This window comes from Pristiophorus japonicus, chromosome 20 (assembly GCF_044704955.1).
Source record: "Pristiophorus japonicus isolate sPriJap1 chromosome 20, sPriJap1.hap1, whole genome shotgun sequence".
Taxonomy (NCBI): Eukaryota; Metazoa; Chordata; class Chondrichthyes; family Pristiophoridae; genus Pristiophorus; species Pristiophorus japonicus.
The window spans coordinates 94,793,181-94,814,939 of record NC_091996.1 but is presented as its reverse complement, the minus strand read 5'-3'; the positions used below and the strand labels follow the sequence as shown (position 1 = coordinate 94,814,939).

The 21,759-nt window shown below is 50.9% G+C and overlaps 1 protein-coding gene across 1 annotated transcript in view; it reads right to left on the bottom strand.

Moving 5' to 3' along the window:
- The window catches only part of dvl2 (dishevelled segment polarity protein 2), a 30,535-nt gene extending 13,256 nt beyond the window's left edge, over positions 1-17,279 (bottom strand). The window contains exons 1-6 of the mRNA XM_070863328.1: positions 17,178-17,279; positions 14,057-14,137; positions 8,272-8,393; positions 3,653-3,759; positions 1,945-2,074; positions 1,015-1,105 (exon numbers count right to left, since the gene is read on the bottom strand). Coding sequence (XP_070719429.1) covers positions 1,015-1,105; positions 1,945-2,074; positions 3,653-3,759; positions 8,272-8,393; positions 14,057-14,137; positions 17,178-17,279 — 633 coding nt within the window. The remainder of the gene's footprint in view (positions 1-1,014; positions 1,106-1,944; positions 2,075-3,652; positions 3,760-8,271; positions 8,394-14,056; positions 14,138-17,177) is intronic.
- Between the last annotated feature and the right edge of the window lie 4,480 nt (positions 17,280-21,759).

Sequence of the window (21,759 nt, the reverse complement as noted above, 5' to 3'; positions counted from 1 at the left end):
TTGGATAAATACTTGACGGGGAAACATTCACCGGGCTGTGGGGAAAGAGCAGGGGGAGTGGGACTGATGGGATCGCTCGCTCACAGAGCCGGCACAGGCTCGATGGGCCCAATGACCTCCTCCTGTGCCGTATCATTCTGTGAATGATTCTCCTGTGAGCGAGCGGGCTGTCGCTAGGGGTGACGGGGTCCGAGCCAAGAGACCCATGGGAGGTGAGGGATGTTCCGGCTGACGGACCTTTATCTTAATCCCACCCCACCCCACCTCGGCAGCTCAAGCACCCATTGGACGCCTGTGTCCCAAGCTGGGATTGCCTGCAGCAAAACATGTTGTGGCTCGAGGGGAAGGTGGCCAAAAACCCCAACTTACAGTGTCCGAGCATGAACTCCTTCATGGCAAACGAGCTAAAGGTGGGCAGAGGAAACGTTACAAGGGACACCCTCATAGCCTCCCTGATAAAGTGCAACATCCCCACCGGCACCTGGGAGTCCCTGGCCAAAGACCAGTCCGCCCTAAGTGGAGGAAGTGCATTCGGGAGGGCACTGAGCACCTTGAATCTCGTCGCCGAGAGCATGCAGAAACCAAGCGCAGGCAGCGGAAGGAGCGTGCGGCAAACCAGTCCCACCCTCCCCTTCCCTCAACCACTGTCTGTCCCACCTGTGAGAGTCTGTGGTTCTCGTATTGGACTGTTCAGCCACCTAAGGACTCATTTTAAGAGTGGAAGCAAGTCTTCCTCGATTCCGAGGGACTGCCTATGAAAACGACGTGCCGTATAAGTCTGTATCACACAGAGCAATGAACGTCGGCAATTGCCCGATTAGGGGAGTGGAGGTGGAAACTGGAATCATTCAACAGGGTAGTAGCATTCCGCGATGGGTGGGCTATAGGTTTCTCGCGAGGGACGAGACAGATGGGCCGAACGGTCTTGCTCATTTGTACTTCTCTTTTGCGATTTAAAAGACGAAAAGGCCGCGTCTACAAAGTCAATTAGACGGCGGGCCATTGAGGGCTTACCCGCTCGAGCCGCGGGGGGCGTTGCTTCCGTCTGCGGCGATGGCGTTTCAGGATCCGGGAAGAGTTGCTCTGCTCGGTGGAGCTGCTGAATCTGGGGGGGGGGGGGGCGGGGAAGGAAAATAAAACGGTCAAAGAAAAACCTAATAAAACACAACATGATCTACTGTGAGACCGACAGTCTGCAAATGCACTCCTGGCCATCATCCCCCCCCCCCCACCGCTCGCTCACCTACATTGGCTCCCGGTCCGGCAACGCCTCCGTTTTAAAATTCTCATCCTCGTGTTCAGATTGCCCCATGACCCTCGCCCCCTCCCTATCTCTGTAATCACCTCACAAACCTCCCGAGATCTCTGCACTCCTCTAATTCTGGCCTCTTGCGTATCCCCCTGATTATAATCGTTCCACCATCGGTGGCCGTGCCTTCTGTTGCCTGGGCCCCAAGCTCTGGAACTCCCTCCCTAAACCTCCCCGCCTCTCTCCCCTCCTTTAAGACGCTCCTGAAAACCGACCTCTTTGACCAAGATATTGGGTCACCTGTCCCTAATATTTCCTTATGTGGCTTGGTTTCAAATTTTGTTTTATAATGTTCCTGCCGAGCGACTTCGAAGGTTATTACTACATTAAAGACGTTATTGTTGTTGATGTTGAGGGGAAGAGCGATGAGGAGGAAGAGGAGCTGCGGGTACGGCAGCGCGTTTGCTGCTTAGGAGGAACAAGTTAGGAACGGTCAGACACTCAGTGACGGTCGCAGCACTGATAAAATGGTGGGAACCCAGCAAAAGAGAGTGAGGGAGAGCAAGAGAGCCCTACACATGACAAAACTGAAGGCAAGAGAGACATCGCCGCTTGGAGGACAAATTTTTTCTCCCGAGGGCCAGAAGGGAGCTCTCGGAGCCAGAATTAGAGAGGTCGTTACATGGGAGAGGTACCTGCTAGCTGCGTCATCCTCGTCTGAATCGCAGAAACTGGTTGTTTCTAGCTCGCTGCTGAGGAGTGTGGACGAACTCTCGTAGCCAGCAAGATGGCGCTCCATCTTTGGGTGTCCATTAACTCTGGGACCTAGGAGAGAATAGGACACATCACTGTGGTCACATCACCGGCGCACCGTGCAGTGTGTACCATCTACAAGAGGCACTGCAGCAACTCACCAAGGCTTCTTCGGCAGCATCTCCCAAACCCGCGACCTCTACCGCCTAGAAGGACAAGGGCAGCAGGCGCATGGGAAAACCACCACCTCCACGTTCCCCTCCCAGTCACACACCATCCCGACTTGGAAATATATCGGCCGTTCCTTCATCGTCGCTGGGTCACAATCCCGGAACTCCCTCCCTAACAGCACTGTGGGAGCACCTTCACCACACGGACTGCAGCGGTTCAAGAAGGCGGCTCACCATCACCTTCTCGAAGGCAATAAATGCCAGCGCACCCACATCCCATGAACAAATTTTGAAAAACCTTAACTGCCATTACAGCGGTGCAATTGTACCCTAACTCTACACCGAAACTTGCTGGTCTTCCAGAGCAAGGAGATGTCCACGGCCGAGTGTTGCAGACTGGCGCAATCCAAGGTCCAGGAGTACGTGCTGAGGGACGCACTAAAGATTGGTGATGTCGCCGCAAAGGCACGATGGGGAAGAGCCACAGCTTAAGGCCCTTCCGTCACGGTAAACCCAGGGGATGGAATCAGGCCCCCCTCGGGCTGTACTTGTTAATCTGCTTGTATACATAGAGCACCATGTACTGAAAAACACCTGTGTTGTGCCATGTATAATGTAAGTCTCTGCACTGTTTAGTAACTTGTAAAGAAATGTAAATGTATTCTCATCTGTTCCGTGTACTGCTTTCATCTGCACAGTGCTACATGTAACGTGATTGGTGATGGGTATTAAAATGTATCCTGGAATGTAATGTAAACCTGTTCTTATCTGCTCCATGTAATACCCTTATTGGCACAGTGCTACATGTAACGTGATTTACGGATTGTACTAACCTGTACCTTGATATGAAATGCACGCTAGTGCATTGTATGGAACTGCTGCCAGCATCCAAATGAATTGTATGGAATTGCTGCCAGCATCCAAATGAATTGTATGGAATTGCTGACCGCAAGGTATTGAACTATTTTCCAATGTATTGTAAAATTTTTATATGAATAATATATATTTTTGAAAAAAAACCCTAACTCTACACGTGCATACCTTCCAGCACTGGATGGTTTTTTTCCCATTCCCAGAAACAGGAACTCTGAGAAAAATATACACCCAAACTCAGTCCAGTCCAGTGCTTGAACCTTTAAGGTTCCATGCCACACCATGCAGTGTAGACAGACACCAAAGTCACTGGGATTGGGGCCGTTGTATCTCTTGCAATATAAGTGGCTTGAAAGCAACGGAGTTCAGTCGTACATATCCGGTCACTTAGGAATTTCAAAAAGTTTCTGTACAAATATTTGTGTGCACAACTAATTGCTCAGCACCAACCTAGGTTACAGCGGGTAACCCCCCCTTCAGCATTCCCCCCTCCGGGTATTCCCCCTTCAGCATTCCCTCCCCCGGGTATTTCCCCTTCAGCATTCCCTCCCCCGGGTATTCCCCCCTTCAGCATTCCCTCCTCCGGGTCGCCCATCGTTGCCCTTACCATGTTCCATACTCTCTCTGCGCCGAGGTTTCTCTCTCCGCGACAACACCACAGATTCCGTCTCAGTCTCATTGTCCAAATTTTCCCGACTCCCCGTGACATTTGCGCTGCAAGGAGGAGGAAAAGCATTCGCACCCATCAGGGGAACCGCACGAGAATGGGATACTCACGCACTGCAGCTCATAGATGCAAACCGTAAAACAAAGCCTTTCCTTTACATAAGGACATAAGAAACAGGAGCAGCAGTCGGCCATTCGGCCCCTCGAGCCTTCAATAAGGTCACGGCTGATCTGATCATGGACTCAGCTCCACTTCCCCGCCCGCTCCCCATAACCCTTGACTGCCGTATCATTTAAAAATCTGTCTATCTCCGCCTTAAATATATTCAATGACAGCCTCCACAGCTCTCTGGGGCAGAGAATTCCAAAGATTCACGACCCTCTGAGAGAAGAAATTCCTCCTCATCTCCGTTTTAAATGAGCAACCCCTTATTCTGAAATTACACCCCCTAGTTCTAGATTCCCCCACGAGGGGAAACATCCTCTCTGCATCTACCCTGTCAAGCCCCCTCAGAATCTTATGTTTCAATAAGATCACCTCTCATTCTTCTAAACTCCAATGAGTACAGGCCCAACCTGCTCAACCTATCTTCATAAGACAACCCCTTCATCTCAGGAATCAACCGAGTGAACCTTCTCTAAACTGCCTCCAATGTAAGTATATCCCTCCTTAAATACGAAGACCAAAACTGTAGCAGGACTTCTCTGCTTTTATACTCCATCCCCCTTGCAATAAAGGCCAACATTCCATTTGCCTTCCTGATCACTTGCTGTACCTGCATGCTAACTTTTTGTGTTTCATGTACAAGGACCCCCAGATCCCTCTGTACCGCAGCATTCTGTAGTCTCTCCCCATTTAAAATAATAATTTGCTTTTTTAATATTAAACACCTCACTATCTGTTCTTACAATATCTGTAAAGATAGAGCTACATGCTCAGTGTAATCTATTACTTCTGCATTGTACAAAACGTTCCCTTAATAAAGCATTTCTCCTCGTCTACAGGTCCAGCAATGACTCTTGTGGTCACTGCACATGCAGCAATGAATCTGTGCTGGTCACATTGCATTGCACTGTTTATCCTGCAGAGGGAAATATGAGTATCACCACCCCATCTGTCTATATTAAAACAACTGAATCATGACTCACTCTCTGGAATTTGATTGCTCCATGCCAACACTGATTGGTCCGTCTCATTAGTCAGACCCACAGCAATGGATGTGGTGTATTTGGACTTTCAAAAGGTTTTTGACAAGGTCCTGCACAAGAGATTGGTGTGCAAAATCAAAGCGCATGGTATTGGGGGGTAATGTACTGACGTGGATAGAGAACTGGTTGGCAGGAAGCAGAGAGTCGGGATAAACGGGTCCTTTTCAGAATGGCAGGCAGTGACTAGTGGAGTGCCGCAGGGCTCAGTGCTGGGACCCCAGCTCTTTACAATATACATTAACGATTTAGATGAAGGAATTGAGTGTAATAGCTCCAAGTTTGCAGATGACACTAAACTGGGTGGCGGTGTGAGCTGTGAGGGGGACGCTAAGAGGCTGCAGGGTGACTTGGACAGGTTAGGTGAGTGGGCAAATGCATGGCAGATGCAGTATAATGTGGATAAATGTGAGGTTATCCATTTTGGGGGCAAAAACACGAAGGCAGAATATGATCTGAATGGCAGCAGATGAGGAAAAGGGGAGGTGCAACGAGACCTGGGTGTCATGGTTCATCAGTCACTGAAAGTGGGCACGCAGGTACAGCAGGCGGTAAAGAAGGCAAATGGTATGTTGGCCTTCATAGCTAGAGGATTTGAGTATAGAAGCAGGGAGGTCTTACTGCAGTTGTACAGGGCCTTACTGAGGCCTTACCTGGAATAGTGTGTTCAGTTTTGGTCTCCTAACCTGAGGAAGGACGTTCTTGCTATTGAGGGAGTGCAGCAAAGGTTCACCAGACTGATTCCAGGGATGGCTGGACTGTCATATGAGGAGAGACTGGATCAACTGGGCCTTTATTCACTGGAGTTTAGAAGGATGAGAGGGAATCTCATAGAAACGTATAAGATTCTGACGGGACTGGACAGGTTAGATGCAGGAAGAATGTTCCCGATGTTGGGGAAGTCCAGAACCAGGGGACATAGTCTTAAGATAAGGGGTAGGCCATTTAGGACTGAGATGAGGAGAAACTTCTTCACTCAGAGAGTTGTTAACCTGTGGAATTCCCTGCCGCAGAGAGTTGTTGATGCCAGTTCATTGGATATATTCAAGAGGGAGTTAGATATGGCCCTTACGGCTAAAGGTATCAAGGGGTATGGAGAAAAAGCAGGAAATGGGTACTGAGGGAGTGATAAGCCATGATCTTATTGAATGGTGGTGCAGGCTCGAAGGGTCGAATGGCCTACTCCTGCACCTATTTTCTATGTTTCTAAAAGAATGATGCGGTTTAAGCATGGGCGTGCTCTCCCACCACCATGTGTACAGGGCGGCTGACAGGCCAGCCAGCAATCATACACAGATATGGTTATATATACAAGCTGATGGAAGGAAGACTCGGCAATATATTTTTGAGGGCAGTGGATAAAACATACAACGTATAAAGCCGGTTTATTTGTACGAGTTACACACAAGCATAAAAAGAGATCAACTCCCTGAAATCGCGAGCTTAACTCTGCAGCTCTTTTTTTCTTCGTGAATAGCCTTTTTTGTGATAATGTGGAAGAGACGTTAGTTCTGGAGAATTCAGCGATTCACAATCACCCTCAAAGCCCGTCTCCCAATTGCCACTTTCCCGCATCAGCCCCCTCCCAGGATTTACTGCCAAACTCCCGACAGTTGTGTGCTACGGGCTTGAGGGTTGAGAACACGTCAGCCCCCTCCGAGACAACACGGGCTTTCCTCCCATTAGTCTGCACAGATCCAAGTCTGGGCACCGCACGTTAGGACGGACGCCCAGGCTTTGGAGAGGGTGCAGCAGAGATTTACTAGAATGGTTCCAGGGATGAGGTAGTACGGTGATGTGGAGAGACTGGAGAAGCCTTTTTTGTGATAATTGTGTGAGGAGGACACACAAAATCAGCAAAAGGACATAGACAGGCTAAGTGAGTGGGCAAAAATTTGGCAGATGGAGTATAATGTTGGAAAGTGTGAGGTCATGCACTTTGATTTTTTTTCTGCCAAAGAGCAAGTTATTATTTAAATGGAGAAAGATTGCAAAGTGCCGCAGTACAGCGGGACCTGGGGGTACTGGTGCACGAAACACAAAAGGATAGTATGCAGGTACAGCAAGTGATCAGGAAGGCCCAATGGAATTTTGGCCTTTATTGCAAAGGGGATGGAGTATAAAAGCAGGGAAGTCTTGCTACAGTTATACAGGGTATTGGTGAGGTCACACCTGGAATACTGCGTGCAGCTTTGGTTTCCATATTTACGAAAGGATATACTTGCTTTGGAGGCAGTTCAGAGAAAGTTCACTCGGCTAATTTTGGAGATAAAGAGGTTGACTTATGAAGAAAGGTTGAGTAGGTTGGGCCTCTACTCATTGGAATTCAGAAGAATGAGAGGTGATCTTATCGAAACGTATAAGATTATGAGGGGGCTTGACAAGGTGGATGCAGAGAGGATGTTTCCACTGATGGGGAAAACTAGAACTAGAGGGCATGATCTTAGAATAAGGGGCCGCCCTTTTAAAACTGAGATGAGGAGGAATTTCTTCTCTCTGAGGATTGTAAATCTGTGGAATTTGCTGCCTGAGAGAGCTGTGGAAGCCAGGACATTGAATAAATTTAAGACAGAAATAGACGGTTTCTTGAACGATAAGGGGATAAGGGGTTATGGGGAGCGGGCAGGGAAGTGGAGCTGAGTCCATGATCAGATCAGCCATGATCGTATTAAATGGCGGAGCAGGCTCGAGGGGCCATATGGCCTACTTCTGCTCCTATTTCTTATGTTCTAAGCTGGGATTCTTCTCCTCGGAGCAGAGAAGGTTAAGGGGAGATTTGATAGAGGTGTCCAAAATCATGAGGGGGTTTTGATAAGAGTAAATAAAGAGAAACGGTTTCCAATAGTTGAAGGGTCGATAACCAGAGGATACAGATTTAAGATGATTGGCAAAAAGAGGCAACATCAGGCAAAGCTTTTTTACATAACGAGTGGTTAGGATTTGGAGTGCACTGCCCGAGAGGGTGGTGGAGGCAGATTCAATAGTAGCCTTCAAAGGGAATTGGATAAATACGTGAAGGTCAAAAAATTGCAGGGCTATGGAGAGAGAGCAGGGGAGCGTGGAACTAACTGGATTGTTCTTCGAAAGAGCCGGCAGAGGCACGATGGGCCAAATGGCCACCTTTTGGCAGCGCTATTCTATGATTCGAATCCAGGTCCCAGAGGTGAGTGAACAGTGTCGTACTGCATCGCCCTGTCCCCACCCCGGATGCTAGCTTTTAAAACATTACTCTCAGTCTCAAAGATGTATTAAATATTCAAACATATATAGAGTTGCCTTCTCGAATTTCCTCCACCACATTCAACACCAGTAACCTCGCAGCGACACGGTTAACCAATAGGTGACATCACTCACTGAAAGGACGGGGGTCTCGAGTCTCCAATTCCGCCCGTCCGCTCGATGGGAGGGGGCACATCAGCCACACTGCTAACAGGGTGAGGTGCTGGCTCCGACTGCGACCCTTCAGCAGACACCAACTACAAGAATCAAGAAAATAAAGTTATAAAACAGTAAACAATGAGCACGGACAGGAAGGCAAGACAAACTCATTTTACAGCATACACAAGAAAAGGCTTGCACTTCTACAGCGTCTTTCACAGCCATCGGAGATCCAAACGCGCTTTACAGCCAATGAAGTACTTTTGGAGTGTAGTCACTGTTGTAATGTGGGAAACGCAGCAGCCAATTTGCGCATAGCAAGCTCCCACAAACAGCAATGCAATAATGACCCAGATAATCTGTTTTGTTGTATTGATTGAGGGATAAATATTGACCCAGGACACTGGGGAGCACTCCCCTGCTCTTCTTCAAAATAGTGGCCGTGGGATCTTTTACGTGCACCTGAGGGAGCAAACCGGGCCTCGGTTTAACATCTCATCCAAAAGACGGCACCCCTTCAGTACTGCCCCTCCGACAGTGTGGCACTCCCTCAGTACCACCCCTCCGACAGTGCGGCACTCCCTCAGTACCGCCCCTCCGACAGTGTGGCGCTCCCTCAGTACTGCCCCTTCGACAGTGCAGCGCTCCCTCAGTAATGCCCCTCCGACAGTACGGCGCTGCCTCAGTACTGCCCCTCCGACAGGGCAGTGCTCCCTCAGTACTCCCCAAGACAGTGCAGCGCTCCCTCAGTACTGCCCCTCCGACAGTGCGACTTTCTCTCAGTACTGCATCTCTGTCAGTACAGGGCTCGCTCAGAACTGCCCCTCCGACTGTGCGGTGCTCCCTCAGTACTGCCCCTCCGACAGTGCGGAGCTCCCTTACTGCTGCCCCTTCGACAGTGCAGCGCTCCCTCAGTACTGCCCCTTCGACAGTGTGGCGCTCCCTCAGTACTGCCCCTCCGACAGTGCGGCGCTCCCTCAGTACTGCCCCTCCGACAGTGCGGAGCTCCCTTACTGCTGCCCCTTCGACAGTGCAGCGCTCCCTCAGTACTGCCCCTCCGACAGTGTGGCGTTCCCTCAGCACTGCCCCTCTGACAGTGCGGCGCTCCCTCAGCACTGCCCCTCCGACAGCGCAACACTCCCTCAGTACTGCCCCTCCGACAGTGCGGCGCTACCTCAGTACTGCCCCTCCGACAGTGCGGAGCTCCCTTACTACTGCCCTGAGAGTGTCAGCGCGCATTTTTGTGCTCAAGTCTCTGGACTGGGATTTGAACCCACAACCTTTTCACTCAGAGGTGAGGGCGTTTGCTGCCATGCACTGACTTGGCTCAGATGTGAAGAACAGCCCCGATGAGAGATATGGGAATGGGATAAATGGAAGTCCACGACTTTGAGAGAGATATGGGAATGGGATAAATGGAAGTCCACGACTTTGAGAGGAAAATGGGAGAGAAAATACATTAAAATTTGTACAATGGAAAGTGCCACCACCAAGATGCTCTGTTTAAATATTTAATATTTGATTAAATATTGGGAAGATCGAAGCCATTGTCTTTGGTCCCCACCACGAACTGCGTTCCCTAGCCACTGACTTCATTCCTCTCCCTAGCATCTGGCTGAGGGTTGAACCAAACTGTTTGCAACCTTAGTGTCATATTTGACCCCGAAATGAGCTTCTGGCCACATATCCGCAGCATAACTAAAACCGCCTATTTCCACCTCCGTAACATCGGCCATCTCCGCCTCTGCCTCAGCTCATCTGCTGCTGAAGCCCTCATCCATGCCGTTGTTACCTCCAGACTTGACTATTCCAACGCACTCCTGGCCGGCCTCTCACATTCTACCCTACGTAAACTAGAGGTGATCCAAAACTCGGCTGCCCCGTGTCCTAACTCACACCGAGTCCCGCTCACCCATCACCCTCTGTGCTCGCTGTCCCGTGTCCTAACTCACACTGAGTCCCGCTCACCCATCACCCCCGATGCTCGCTGCCCCGTGTCCTAACTCGCACTGAGTCCCGCTCACCCATCACCCCCAATGCTCGCTGCCCCGTGTCCTAACTCGCACCCAGTCCCGCTCACCCACCACCCCCTGTGCTCGCTGCCCTGTGTCCTAACTCGCACCAAGTCCCGTTTACCCATCACCCCCGATACTCGCTGCCCCGTGTCCTAACTCACACCCAGTCCCGCTCACCCACCACCCCCGATGCTCGCTGCCCCGTGTCCTAACTCGCACCGAGTCCCGCTCACCCATCACCCCCTGTGCTCGCTGACCTACATTGGCTTCCAGTTAAGAAATGCCTCAATTTCAAAATTCTCGTCCTTGTTTACAAATCCCTCCATGGCCATCGCCCCTCCCTATCTCTGTGATCCATTTTAGCCCCGAAACCTCCAGAGATGTCTGCACTCCTCTAATTCTGTCCTCTTGAGCATCCCTGATTATAATCGCTCAACCATTGGTGGCCGTGCCTTCTGTTGCCTAGGCCCAAGCTCTGGAACTCCCTCCCTAAACCTCTCCGCCTCTCTCTCCTCTTTCAAGACGCTCCTTAAAACCGACCTCTTTAACCAAGCTTTTGGTCATCTGTCGTAATTTCTTCTCATGTGGCTCGGTGTCAAATTTTTTTGTAACACTCCTGTGAAACGCCTCGGGACGTTTTACTACATTAAAGGCGCTATATAAATACAAGTTGTTAGTGCGATGAGCGGTGCCTCCTCTGAGCATGGTGGAGGGGAGGGAGGGGGCGGACGGGACAGCAACATGCTCCACCTCCTCGCCACACACTTTCTCTCACTCACTTCCACTCGGCTTTCTATTTCGGAAACCATCAACCGATGCAGGCAGGCCCGAGGTGTGCTGATCGCCAGAACCCGCCAGACTCGGTCGGCAGCGGGCGCCCAGGGACGGGTCCAAGCGCGCAGTCAACACAGCAGCACTCACTGAAATCAAAAGTGATCCCACAGCGTGCAGCGCACAGGATCCTGATGAGGCAGCTTCCTGTAATAACTTGACCGGCTCAAACCATCACAATAGATGGCAACTCCAGAGCACCGGCGAAGCGCTCTACTCCGCAGCAGCTGTTTCCCATCAGAGAAATGATTGTTTCCTTAATTACCATCCCGAAGGAAGCAACCTCCACAGGCACTCAGCCAGGACGACTAATAAAGGACCCTGCTGATTTAACTCTGCAAAGACCGGAGCATGCCCTCCACGGTACAACAGGCACTCTGCCAAGACAGCTAATAGAGAGGGCCTTGCTGGAATAGCACCCTCCCCACACCCCCACCCCAAGCAGCATTTTATTTTATCTTATCGCCAAGAGTCCCCCCCACCTGCGAAGGAGTCGCGTTTCCGCACAGATACAGCTCAACAGCAACATTCCCTCCACCACGTGGCTCGTGTGAGTGCCTCAGCAGTTACATAAGAATTAGGAGCAGGAGTCGGCCATTCGGCCCCTTGAGCCTGCTCCGCCATTCAATAAGATCACGGCCGATCTTCAACCTCAACTCTTTCCTGCACTGTCCCCATGTCCCTTGATTCCCTTAATATCCAAAAATCTATCGATCTCTGTCTTGAATATACTCAACGACTGAGCCTCCACAGCCCTCTGGGGCAGAGAATTCCAAAGATTCACCACCCTCTGAGTGAAGAAGTTTCTCCTCATCTCAGTCCTAAATGGCCGACCCCTTATCCTGAGACTGTGACCCCTGGTTCTAGACTCCCCAGCCCGGGGGGAAACATCCTCCCTGCATCTACCTTGTCGAGCCCTGTAAGAATTTTGTACGTTTCAATTAGATCACCTCTCATTCTTCCAAATTGTAGGGAATATAGGCCCAGTCAACTCAGTCTCTCCTCTGCTGGTGGGCTCCTCCATTGCGTCCGAGGAGCAGACTGCATGGCAGCTGCACAGCGGAGTCACACACACACACACACACACACACACACACACACACATTCCCAGCAGGAACTTTGACCAACTCTCCCCCACCAACCCCCGCGCCCCGTCCCCCAACTCTGTGGCCGAGGCCAATTGAAGGACCGCTTGAGAACTTGACTGAGGGCATACTAGGCATGGAACCTGGGTCCTTCCTTGTCGGTGGGGAGCAGTAATTCACTGCCTCGACCGGTGGAGCCATTACAGGGCGAGGAAGGAATCATCGTTCAGTCTCAAAACGACCCAGGGCTTACGTTATCGCTCCAACAGTCACCTTCTCCTGGAGGATGGGTATCTGAGATTAATCTGCTTGTGAGAAAAAGAAAAAAGACTTGCATTTCTACAGCGCCTTTCGCGATCCCAGGACGTCCCAAAGCACTTTACAGCCAATGAAGTACTTTTTGAAGTGTGGTCACTGTTGTAATGTGGGAAACACGGCAGCCCATTTGCACACAGCAAGCTCCCACACACAGCAATGTGATAATGACCAGATAATCTGTTTTTGTGATGTTGGTTGAGGGATAAATATTGGCCCCAGGACACCGGGGAGAACTCTTCTGCTCTTCTTCAAAATAGTGCCATGGGATCTTTTACATCCACCTGAGAGAGCAGGCAGGGCCTCGGTTTAACATCGCATCCGAGAGGCGGCACCTCTGACAATGCAGTGGGGCTCCCTCAGTACTGCCCCTCCGACAGTGCGGCGCTCCCTCAGTACTGCCCCTCCGACAGTGTAGCGCTCCCTCAGTACTGCCCCTCCGACAGTGCGGCGCTCCCTCAGTACTGCCCCTCCGACAGTGCGGCGCTCCCTCAGTACTGCCCCTCCGATAGTGTGGCGCTCCCTCAGTACTGCCCCTCCGACAGTGCGGCGCTCCCTCAGTACTGCCCCCCCGACAGTGCAGCGTTCCTGTAGGACTGCCGCTCCGAGTGTGCTGCACTCCCTCAGTACTGCCCCTCCAACAGTGCGGCGCTCCCTCAGTACTGTCTACGACAGTGCGGGGCTCCCTCAGTACTGCCCCTCCGACAGTGCTGCGCTCCCTCAGTACTGCCCCTCCGACAGTGCGTCGCTCCCTCAGTACTGCCCCTCCGACAATGCGGCGCTCCCTCAGTACTGCCCCTCCAACAGTGCGGTACTCTCTCAGTACTGCCCCTCTGACGTGCGGCGCTCCCTCAGTACTGCCCCTCCGACAGTGCTGCGCTCCCTCAGTACTGCCCCTCCGACAGTGCTGCGCTCCCTCAATACTGCACTGGAGAGTCAGCCTGGATTATGTGCTCAAAAGTCTCTGGAGGGGTACTTGAATCCACGACCTTCTGACTTAGAGGCGCGAGTGCTGCCCACTGAGCCACAGCTGGCACTTAAAGAATGAACGTGAGGAATGTTCACCTGTCAGATAAGGTAAAGGGGCTACACTCCTTGTCCAACACATCAATAAAGTCAATTAAATATCACCACCTTGTGGGTCATCACTGCCAAACACATTGTGCACACGTGTTTGTGGCGAAAAATGGTGGCAATATGACGTAAAAATGTATTTATTTCACCGTCAACTGCCATCGAGCTAGTTTTTGGGTCAAACATCGTCTGTTCTCGGAATGGGGTACAAAGAACAATCTCAGAGAGGGGAGGACGACGTGTGCCCGCAAACGCCACCCACTCCCATTAGAGAATAATGGGGTACACATCGTCCTGTCGTAGCCCTCTGGCGGAGATATCGATTCACCATTCGCCCCCCCCCCCCGCCACCTCCTCCCCGCATCTGAGCTCAAGGTTCCAAAGCTGTAAATTTTAGATGAAGGGCACAAGGCTATGACCCCCACAGAGATGGCTCCTTACCCAGGATACGACTCTCCCGTTGAAACAGGGCAGCTTTGCATTGTCATCGGAGATTTCTTCCTTCACAACACTGAAAACAAAACAAAGGCACAGAATGAAATGTAGTTAGCACAGGGCTGGCAGTACAGGGGCAAAAGACAAATGTTTTTCTTGGTGGATGCGAGGCCAGTCAATGAGTGACCACTGGATTAGAATTTCAAATGAAATACAGCTGCTGCAGTTATAAATGACCACCATGGCTTCTGAGCCCACACCACCCACATTGGCACTGTCCACTTGCATTGAAAGACTTGCTTATACAGTGCAGCACCTTTCACACTTCAGGATGGTCCAAAGCACTCAATGGCCAATGAAGTACTTTTTGAAGTGTAGTCACTGATGTAATGTACGACACGCAGCAGCCAATTTGCGCACAGCAAGCTCCCACACACAGCAAGAAAGTGAGAATGACCAGATCATCTGTTTCAATGATGTTGGATGTTGAAAAATTGGCCCAGGACACTGGAAAGATGCCTGCTCTTCTTCGAAACAGTGGCCGCTGGATTTTTTTTACATCCACTTGAGGGGGCAGATAAAGCCTCGATTTAATGTCTCATCTGAAAGACGGCACCTGCGACAATGCAGTGTTCCCTCAGCACTGCCCCTCCGACAGTGCAGTGTTCCCTCAGTACTGCCCCTCTGACAGTGCGGCGCTCCCTCAGTACTGCCCCTCCAACAGTGCGGCGCTCCCTCAGTACTGCCCCTCCGACAGTGCGGCGCTCCCTCAGCACTGCCCCTCCGACAGTGCAGTGTTCCCTCAGTACTGCCCCTCTGACAGTGTGGCGCTCCCTCAGCACTGCCCCTCCGACAGTGCGGCGCTCCCTCAGTGCTGCCCCTCCGACAGTGCAGCGCTCCCTCAGTACTGCCCCTCCGACAGCGCGGCGGTCCCTCAGCACTGCCCCTCTGACAGTGTGGCGCTCCCTCAGCACTGCCCCTCCGACAGTGCGGCGCTCCCTCAGCACTGCCCCTCCGACAGTGCAGTGTTCCCTCAGTACTGCTCCTCTGACAGTGTGGCGCTCCCTCAGTACTGCCCCTCCGACAGTGCGGCGCTCCCTCAGTGCTGCCCCTCCGACAGTGCAGCGCTCCCTCAGTACTGCCCCTCCGACAGCGCGGCGCTCCCTTAGTACTGCCCCTCCGACAGTGCAGCGCTGCTTCTGTACTGCACTGAAGTGTCAGCTTACATTTTCTGTTCAAGTCTCTGCAGTGGTACTTGAACCCACAAGTTCCTGCAGTGGTACTTGAACCCATAAGTTCCTGACTCACAGACAAGCGTGCTACCACTGAACTGCGGCTGATATTTTTAACTTTAATCTGATTTTGAGAGAGACCATCACGCGTCATTCTGCTCGGTTTGCATTCACAAATTGCGGACACTCTCCATTGTCTGCTGATGGTGGGGCCGACCAGACGTACTGTACTGCCTGGCCAGCAGAAAATGATCTTCACAGCTGTGGGAGTCATAACCCGGCATTAAAATGGGCTCAAATAATTTGCTGCTGAGGAACGAGACACCCGATGCCAAAAAATGAAACAAAAAGGTGTTTCTTCTGTACAGAGGACAGGATCCAAAGTTATGCTCCTCAGGAACACTCGTTTCCAGCACAGAGCTGGCTGCACACAGTGATGGAGCAGCAGGGCTGCATCTGACGGCTGACTCGGAATAACCTGGCTACACTCCACTGTACAACTGTGTAAACAGGACCGTTTAGATTAGCTGACCGTGAGGTGGCGGGGGAGGGAAGAGAGAAGAAGTGTTGAACCATTCAGCAAAGTAAGAGCACCATACGATGTGGTTAAGCAACGCCTCCATTTCAAAATTTTCATCCTTGTGTTCGAATCCCTCCATGGCCCTTGCCCCTCCCTATCTGTGTAAGCTCCTCCAGCGCCCCCCCCCTCCCCGAGATGTCTGCGCTCCTCTAATTCTGCCCTCCTGAGCATCCCTGATTATAATCGCTCCACCATCGGTGGCCGTGCCTTCTGTTGCCTGGGCCCCAAGCTCTGGAACTCCCTCCCTAAACCTCTCCGCCTCTCTATCCTCCTTCGAGACACTCCTTAAAACCTACCTCTTTGACCAAGCTTTTCCTGCGCTAACATAGAAAATAGGAGCAGTAGTAGGCCATTCAGCCCCTCGAGTCTGCACCGCCATTCAATATGATCATGGCGGATCCTCTATCTCAACACCATATTCCCGCTTTCTCCCCAGACCCCTTGATGCCTTTTGTGTCTAGAAATCTATCTATCTCCCTCTTAAATATATTCAATGACTTGGCCTCCACAGCGCTTCTGTGGTCGAGAATTCCACAGGTTCACCACCCTCTGAGTGAAAACATTTCTCCTCATCTCGACCCTAAATTTCCTACCCCGTATCCTGAGACTGTGACCCTTTGTTCTAGACTTCCCAGCCAGGGGAACCATCCTCCCCGCATCCAGTTTATCCAACCCAGTCAGAATTTTATACGTCAAAACCTCTTATACGGCTCGGTGTCAAATTTTTATCGCATAATGCTCCTGTGAAGCGCCGTGGGACGTTTCACTACGTTAAAGGCGCTATATAAATACAAGTTGTTGTCTTTGATAACACTGAAGGTTTGGGCACTGCACCAATGTTCCCGCTAAGGTGTGCGCACGCACAGCAATCTCAAGGGCCGCTCACCGGTTCTTACAACGTAAATACCACGCAGGTGCAGACATTTAAAGGGACCACGCATTGAAAGACACAGTCCGTGCAGAACTATGCGCAGCTTACAGGGAACATTGGTTGCCACCCGCCTGTTTCGGGACTTCACATTCCAGTTTTTGCCAGGGCTGTCTGGGAATTTGACCGTGCAGACTAAATTAGAATGCCCTTTTTTATTTGTCAACTGTCCAGGGGCCCCTTTGATTGCAGCATTGTGGTGCGATGGCCCCGCCAATTCCCAAAGCAGAGGGGTTTGGATAAAAATAGACCTTCCAAGCTGGCAATTTCAGGGCCTGACGGTTTTACATTTGACTTAAAGCCAGCTGTGCGTGAGCCGAGCTTCGGGAACTGAGAGCGTAAACACACCACCGCAGCCACCGATATAAAAGGGGCCATGTGCCTCACGATTGCTTTGACTTTCATGTCTTGCGATGCCGAGGCATTTAGCTCTTTCAGTGAACTTTCAAAGAACAGCATCAGAACTCCAGCTGTGGCTCCTACCCCCATTCTGGTTCCGGACTTGGCAACAGCTGACAGCCCAAGTCTTGGCGCGTCCACAGGCCACATCACTGGTTACGAGGACACAAGGTCATTCCCACAAATCTCTGTAACGTGGCCCGATAACAACCGCACACATTTAATCCACGGACCAGAAGTAAATTCAAGAATACTTGGCTATTCGGGGATGTTGCTCAATTGGGGAATCACTATTCGCTGCCCTGTCGGTCTCCCAACTTGACCGAAGCTCTGTTGCATGTTATTTCCTCCTAGATCATGTCCCACATGCTCATCACCGAAGCCCTCGCCTACCTAAACTGTCTTTCAACCCCCAGTGCGCTAAATTTTAAATCCCGTCTCCGGGACCAGCTCTGCCCAATCTCTTCCATCTTATCTCCTTTGGAACCTGGCCGCAGCCTTCCGTGCATCCAACCGTCCTTCACCCCACCCAGTGGCCAGCTTTCCCAAAACTCTGCCCTCCTCTCGAACTCCTTCCCTCTTCAAACCCAAACTTCTCAAAACCCACCTCTTCAACCAAGCCTTTGGTCACCACTCCTAATCTTTCTTCCTAGTTCAGTGTCCGTTTCATAATTAGGAGCAGGAGTCAGCCATTCGGTCCCTCGAGCCTGCTCCACCATTCAATAAAGTCATGGTTGATCTTCGACCTCAACTCCACTTTCCCGCCCGATCCCCATATCCCTTGATTCCCTTAATATCCAAAAATCTATCGCTCTCAGTCTTGAATATGAAAGACTGAGCCTCCACAGCCCTCTAGGGTAGAGAATCCAAAGATTCACCACCCTCTGAGTGAACCGGTTTCTCCTCATCTCAGCCCTAAATGGCCAACCCCTTATCCTGAGACTGTGACCCCTGGTTCTAGACTCCTCAGCCCGGGGGCAAACATCCTCCCTGCATCTACCCTGTCAATCCCTGTAAGAATTTGATATGTTTCAATAAATTCACCTCTCAATCTTCTAAACTCTAGAGAATATGGGCCTAGTCTGCTCAATCTCTCCTCATAGGGCAATCCCCCATCCCAGGAATCAGTCTGGTGAACCTTCGTTGTACTCCCTCAATGGCAAGTATATCCTTCCTTCGGTAAGGAGACCAAAATTGTACTCCAGGTGTGGTCTCACCAGGGCCCTGTATAATTGCCGTAAGACGTATTTATTCGTGCTCAAATCCTCTTGTAATAAGGCCAACATACCATTTGCTCTCTTAATTGCTTGCTGTACCTGCATGTTAACTTGCAGTGACTCATGTTCAAAGACACCCAGGTTCCTCTGAACACTAACACTTCCTAATCTCGCACCAGTTAAAAAATGTTCTGCTTTTCTATTTTTTTCCTTATGCCTATCTGTGAAGTGCCTTACAGTAAAAGGCACGATGTAAATGCAAATTGTCCTCGTTAAACCTCCCACTGCGGATACACCCCAGAGTGGGGGTGGGGTTTGACTTTCTACAGATAAAGCTATCGGTAGGATTCTTCCCCTCCACCACCCGATAAACTGTAGCAGTCAGAAGGTACAATCCCTGCTCTGTACTGACTCAGTTGATCTCAAGCAAGAGTCAGAAGTGAGGGCTACAATTAGCCTCAGTGCCCCAGGCCCAAGGAGGAGAACAGTCAGCCAGGGTTCCTGCTCCTGATCACCAACCAGTCATCATTATAGGCAATCCCTCGAAGCGAGGATGACTTGCTTCCATGCCGAAAAGGGATAAGTTCACAGGTGTTTCAATGAAGGACCTAATATTCCGGATCCCGAACTACATGTTGAAGGGTGGAAGATGCCTGTGCGTGGATTTTTTTTAACGTGGGGTGGCCGTTGCACACCAGCCACCACACGGGCTTGACAAAGCTAGGTCTTGGTCCAGTGGCAAGGATTAACCAGGACGATTGGAGACCAGCTCTGCTGCACGGACGGAGTGCGCATAAATATCGCAACATGGGCTGGTCCGTGCTGCCCCTGGGCCCTCGCCTCTTCTGGACCCCGAACTCGCACCCCTCCTGGGCCCCGATCACATCCCTCTACCATCTCTCACCGCTCCTTCGCCCTGACCTCGCCGCTCCTGTTGTACCTGCCCACGCTCCAATCACCGAGCTGGACCTTGGTCACCAACCAGTAAACTGCTGCTGGAAATTAAAATCCTGGGTGTTCGGTGTGGACTGTATAGAATCAGGGAAATTCATGGCACGGAAGGAAGCCATTCGGCCCATCATATCCGCACCGGCCAACAAAGAGCCACCCAGAACCCCACTTTCCAGCTCTCGGTCTGTAGTCCTGCAGGTTACAGCACTTCAAGTGCCTATTCAAGTACGTTTTAAATGTGGTGAGGGTTTCTGCCTCTACCACCCTTTCAGGCAGCGAGTTCCAGACCCCCACCATTCTCAGAATGAAAAAAGTTCTCAACTCCTCTCTAAACCTTCTACCAATTACTTTAAATCTATGCCCCCTGGTTATTGACCTCACTGATAAGGGAAATAGATCCTTCCTAACCGCTATCGGCCCCTCATAATTTGATATGCCTCAATCAAGACTCCCTTGGTCAAAGAGCCTGCCAGCACACACCCTCGGGGCTCTGATAGTGCAGAACGGTTTGTCCGAGGGAGCAGAGAGTCATCGGTGTCTGTGGGCCACACTCCAGCACTGTCAAGAAAGGATGAGGGAAAGGGTGCAGAACAAGACCGTTGTTGCTGGAGCGAGGCGATAGAGTGGACTCAGACAGCACTGACATCGCTCAGCCTCAGTGCTTTGAAGAATAAAGGGTCGGACAAACCGCCGAACCTAACTAACAGAGCACAAAGCCACAATGGAGAAAGGGTTAAGCAAGTGCCTGCGGCTGTGAACGTGCTCACCCCCGGGGGCTCATCTGTTCAGACACTTGCTACACACATCCGCAGACAGCTTATTCAGCAGCTTAGAATACAAAGTGGGGACATTCAAAGCCATTTCTTTTCAGCACTGATAGGGCAGAATGTGCAAGGTGGCCAGGGACCATTAATTGGAGTGTACAGTTAGCGTTTAATTAACAGAGGCAGAAGAGAAATCCCAGCTCCCGCTCTCCTTTTCAATCAGCCATGGGCTCTGATGGAGGTCTATTCAGAAAGAACAGCACAATACTCGGACTAACGAGCTGCACGATATTCAGATTTCAATCAGCCCGGCTAATCAGTGAGCCAAAGGGAATGTGAAAGACTGACCCAGAAACGAGAAAATAGTCACAATCCTACCCCCACCGCTAATCCCATCAGTGTCGCATGGAGTGTAGTCACTGGTTTAATGCGGCGTGATGGTGAGAGCCTGAAACTTTCACACAGTCACACAACAGGTATTTTTCCTCTCATTTCAGTGAATTACAAAGATGCGTGTGTGAAAGTTTCACACCACGTCTACCTGAACTGCGATGGAACTTGGTAAAAGTATTGATGCCGTCCTTCCAAACTTGGCCTGTGCCTAGAGAGAACATTTTCAGCTGTGGAATACTAGCTTAGCGCACTGGTAGCTCCAGTACAGGTGGGTACAGGTCTGTCACTGTATAACATGGGATACAGTACTGGTGGGTACAGGTCTGTCACTGTATAACATGGGGTACAGTACTGGTGGGTACAGGTCTGTCACTGTATAACATGGGATACAGTACTGGTGGGTACAGGTCTGTCACTGTATAACATGGGATACAGTACTGGTGGGTACAGGTCTGTCACTGTATAACATGGGGTACAGTACTGGTGGGTACAGGTCTGTCACTGTATAACACTGGGGTGCAGTACTGGTGGGTACAGGTCTGTCACTGTATAACATGGGGTACAGTACTGGTGGGTACAGGTCTGTCACTGTATAACATGGGGTACAGTATTGGTGGGTACAGGTCTGTCACTGTATAACACTGGGGTGCAGTACTGGTGGGTACAGGTCTGTCACTGTATAACATGGGGTACAGTACTGGTGGGTACAGGTCTGGTACTGTATAACACTGAGGTACAGTACAGGTCTGTCAATGTATAACACTGGGGTACAGTACTGGTGGGTACAGGTCTGGTACTGTATAACACTGAGGTACAGTACAGGTAGGTACAGGTCTGTCACTGTATAACACTGGGGTACAGTACTGGTGGGTACAGGTTGTCACTGTATAACACTGGGGTACAGTACTAGTGGGTACAGGTCTGTCACTGTATAACACTGGGGTACAATACTGGTGGGTACAGGTCTGTCACTGTATAACACTGGGATACGGTGACGGCGGGTACAGGTCTGACAGTAACACTGGGGTACAGTGCCCTCACAGCCCTCTGGGGAGGCATGATCGGCAGAGAGAGGGTAGGGAAAACCAATTCCAGTGGTACCTGCTCCTGACAAAATGTCTAAAACACGACCTTGTCATCGTCAACACCTTGTTCCGTCAAGAGGGACAAGTACGAGGCATCGTGGCAACACCCTCACTCCAAAAACTGGCACCTGCAGGACTATGTTATCGTCCGAGCCAGGGT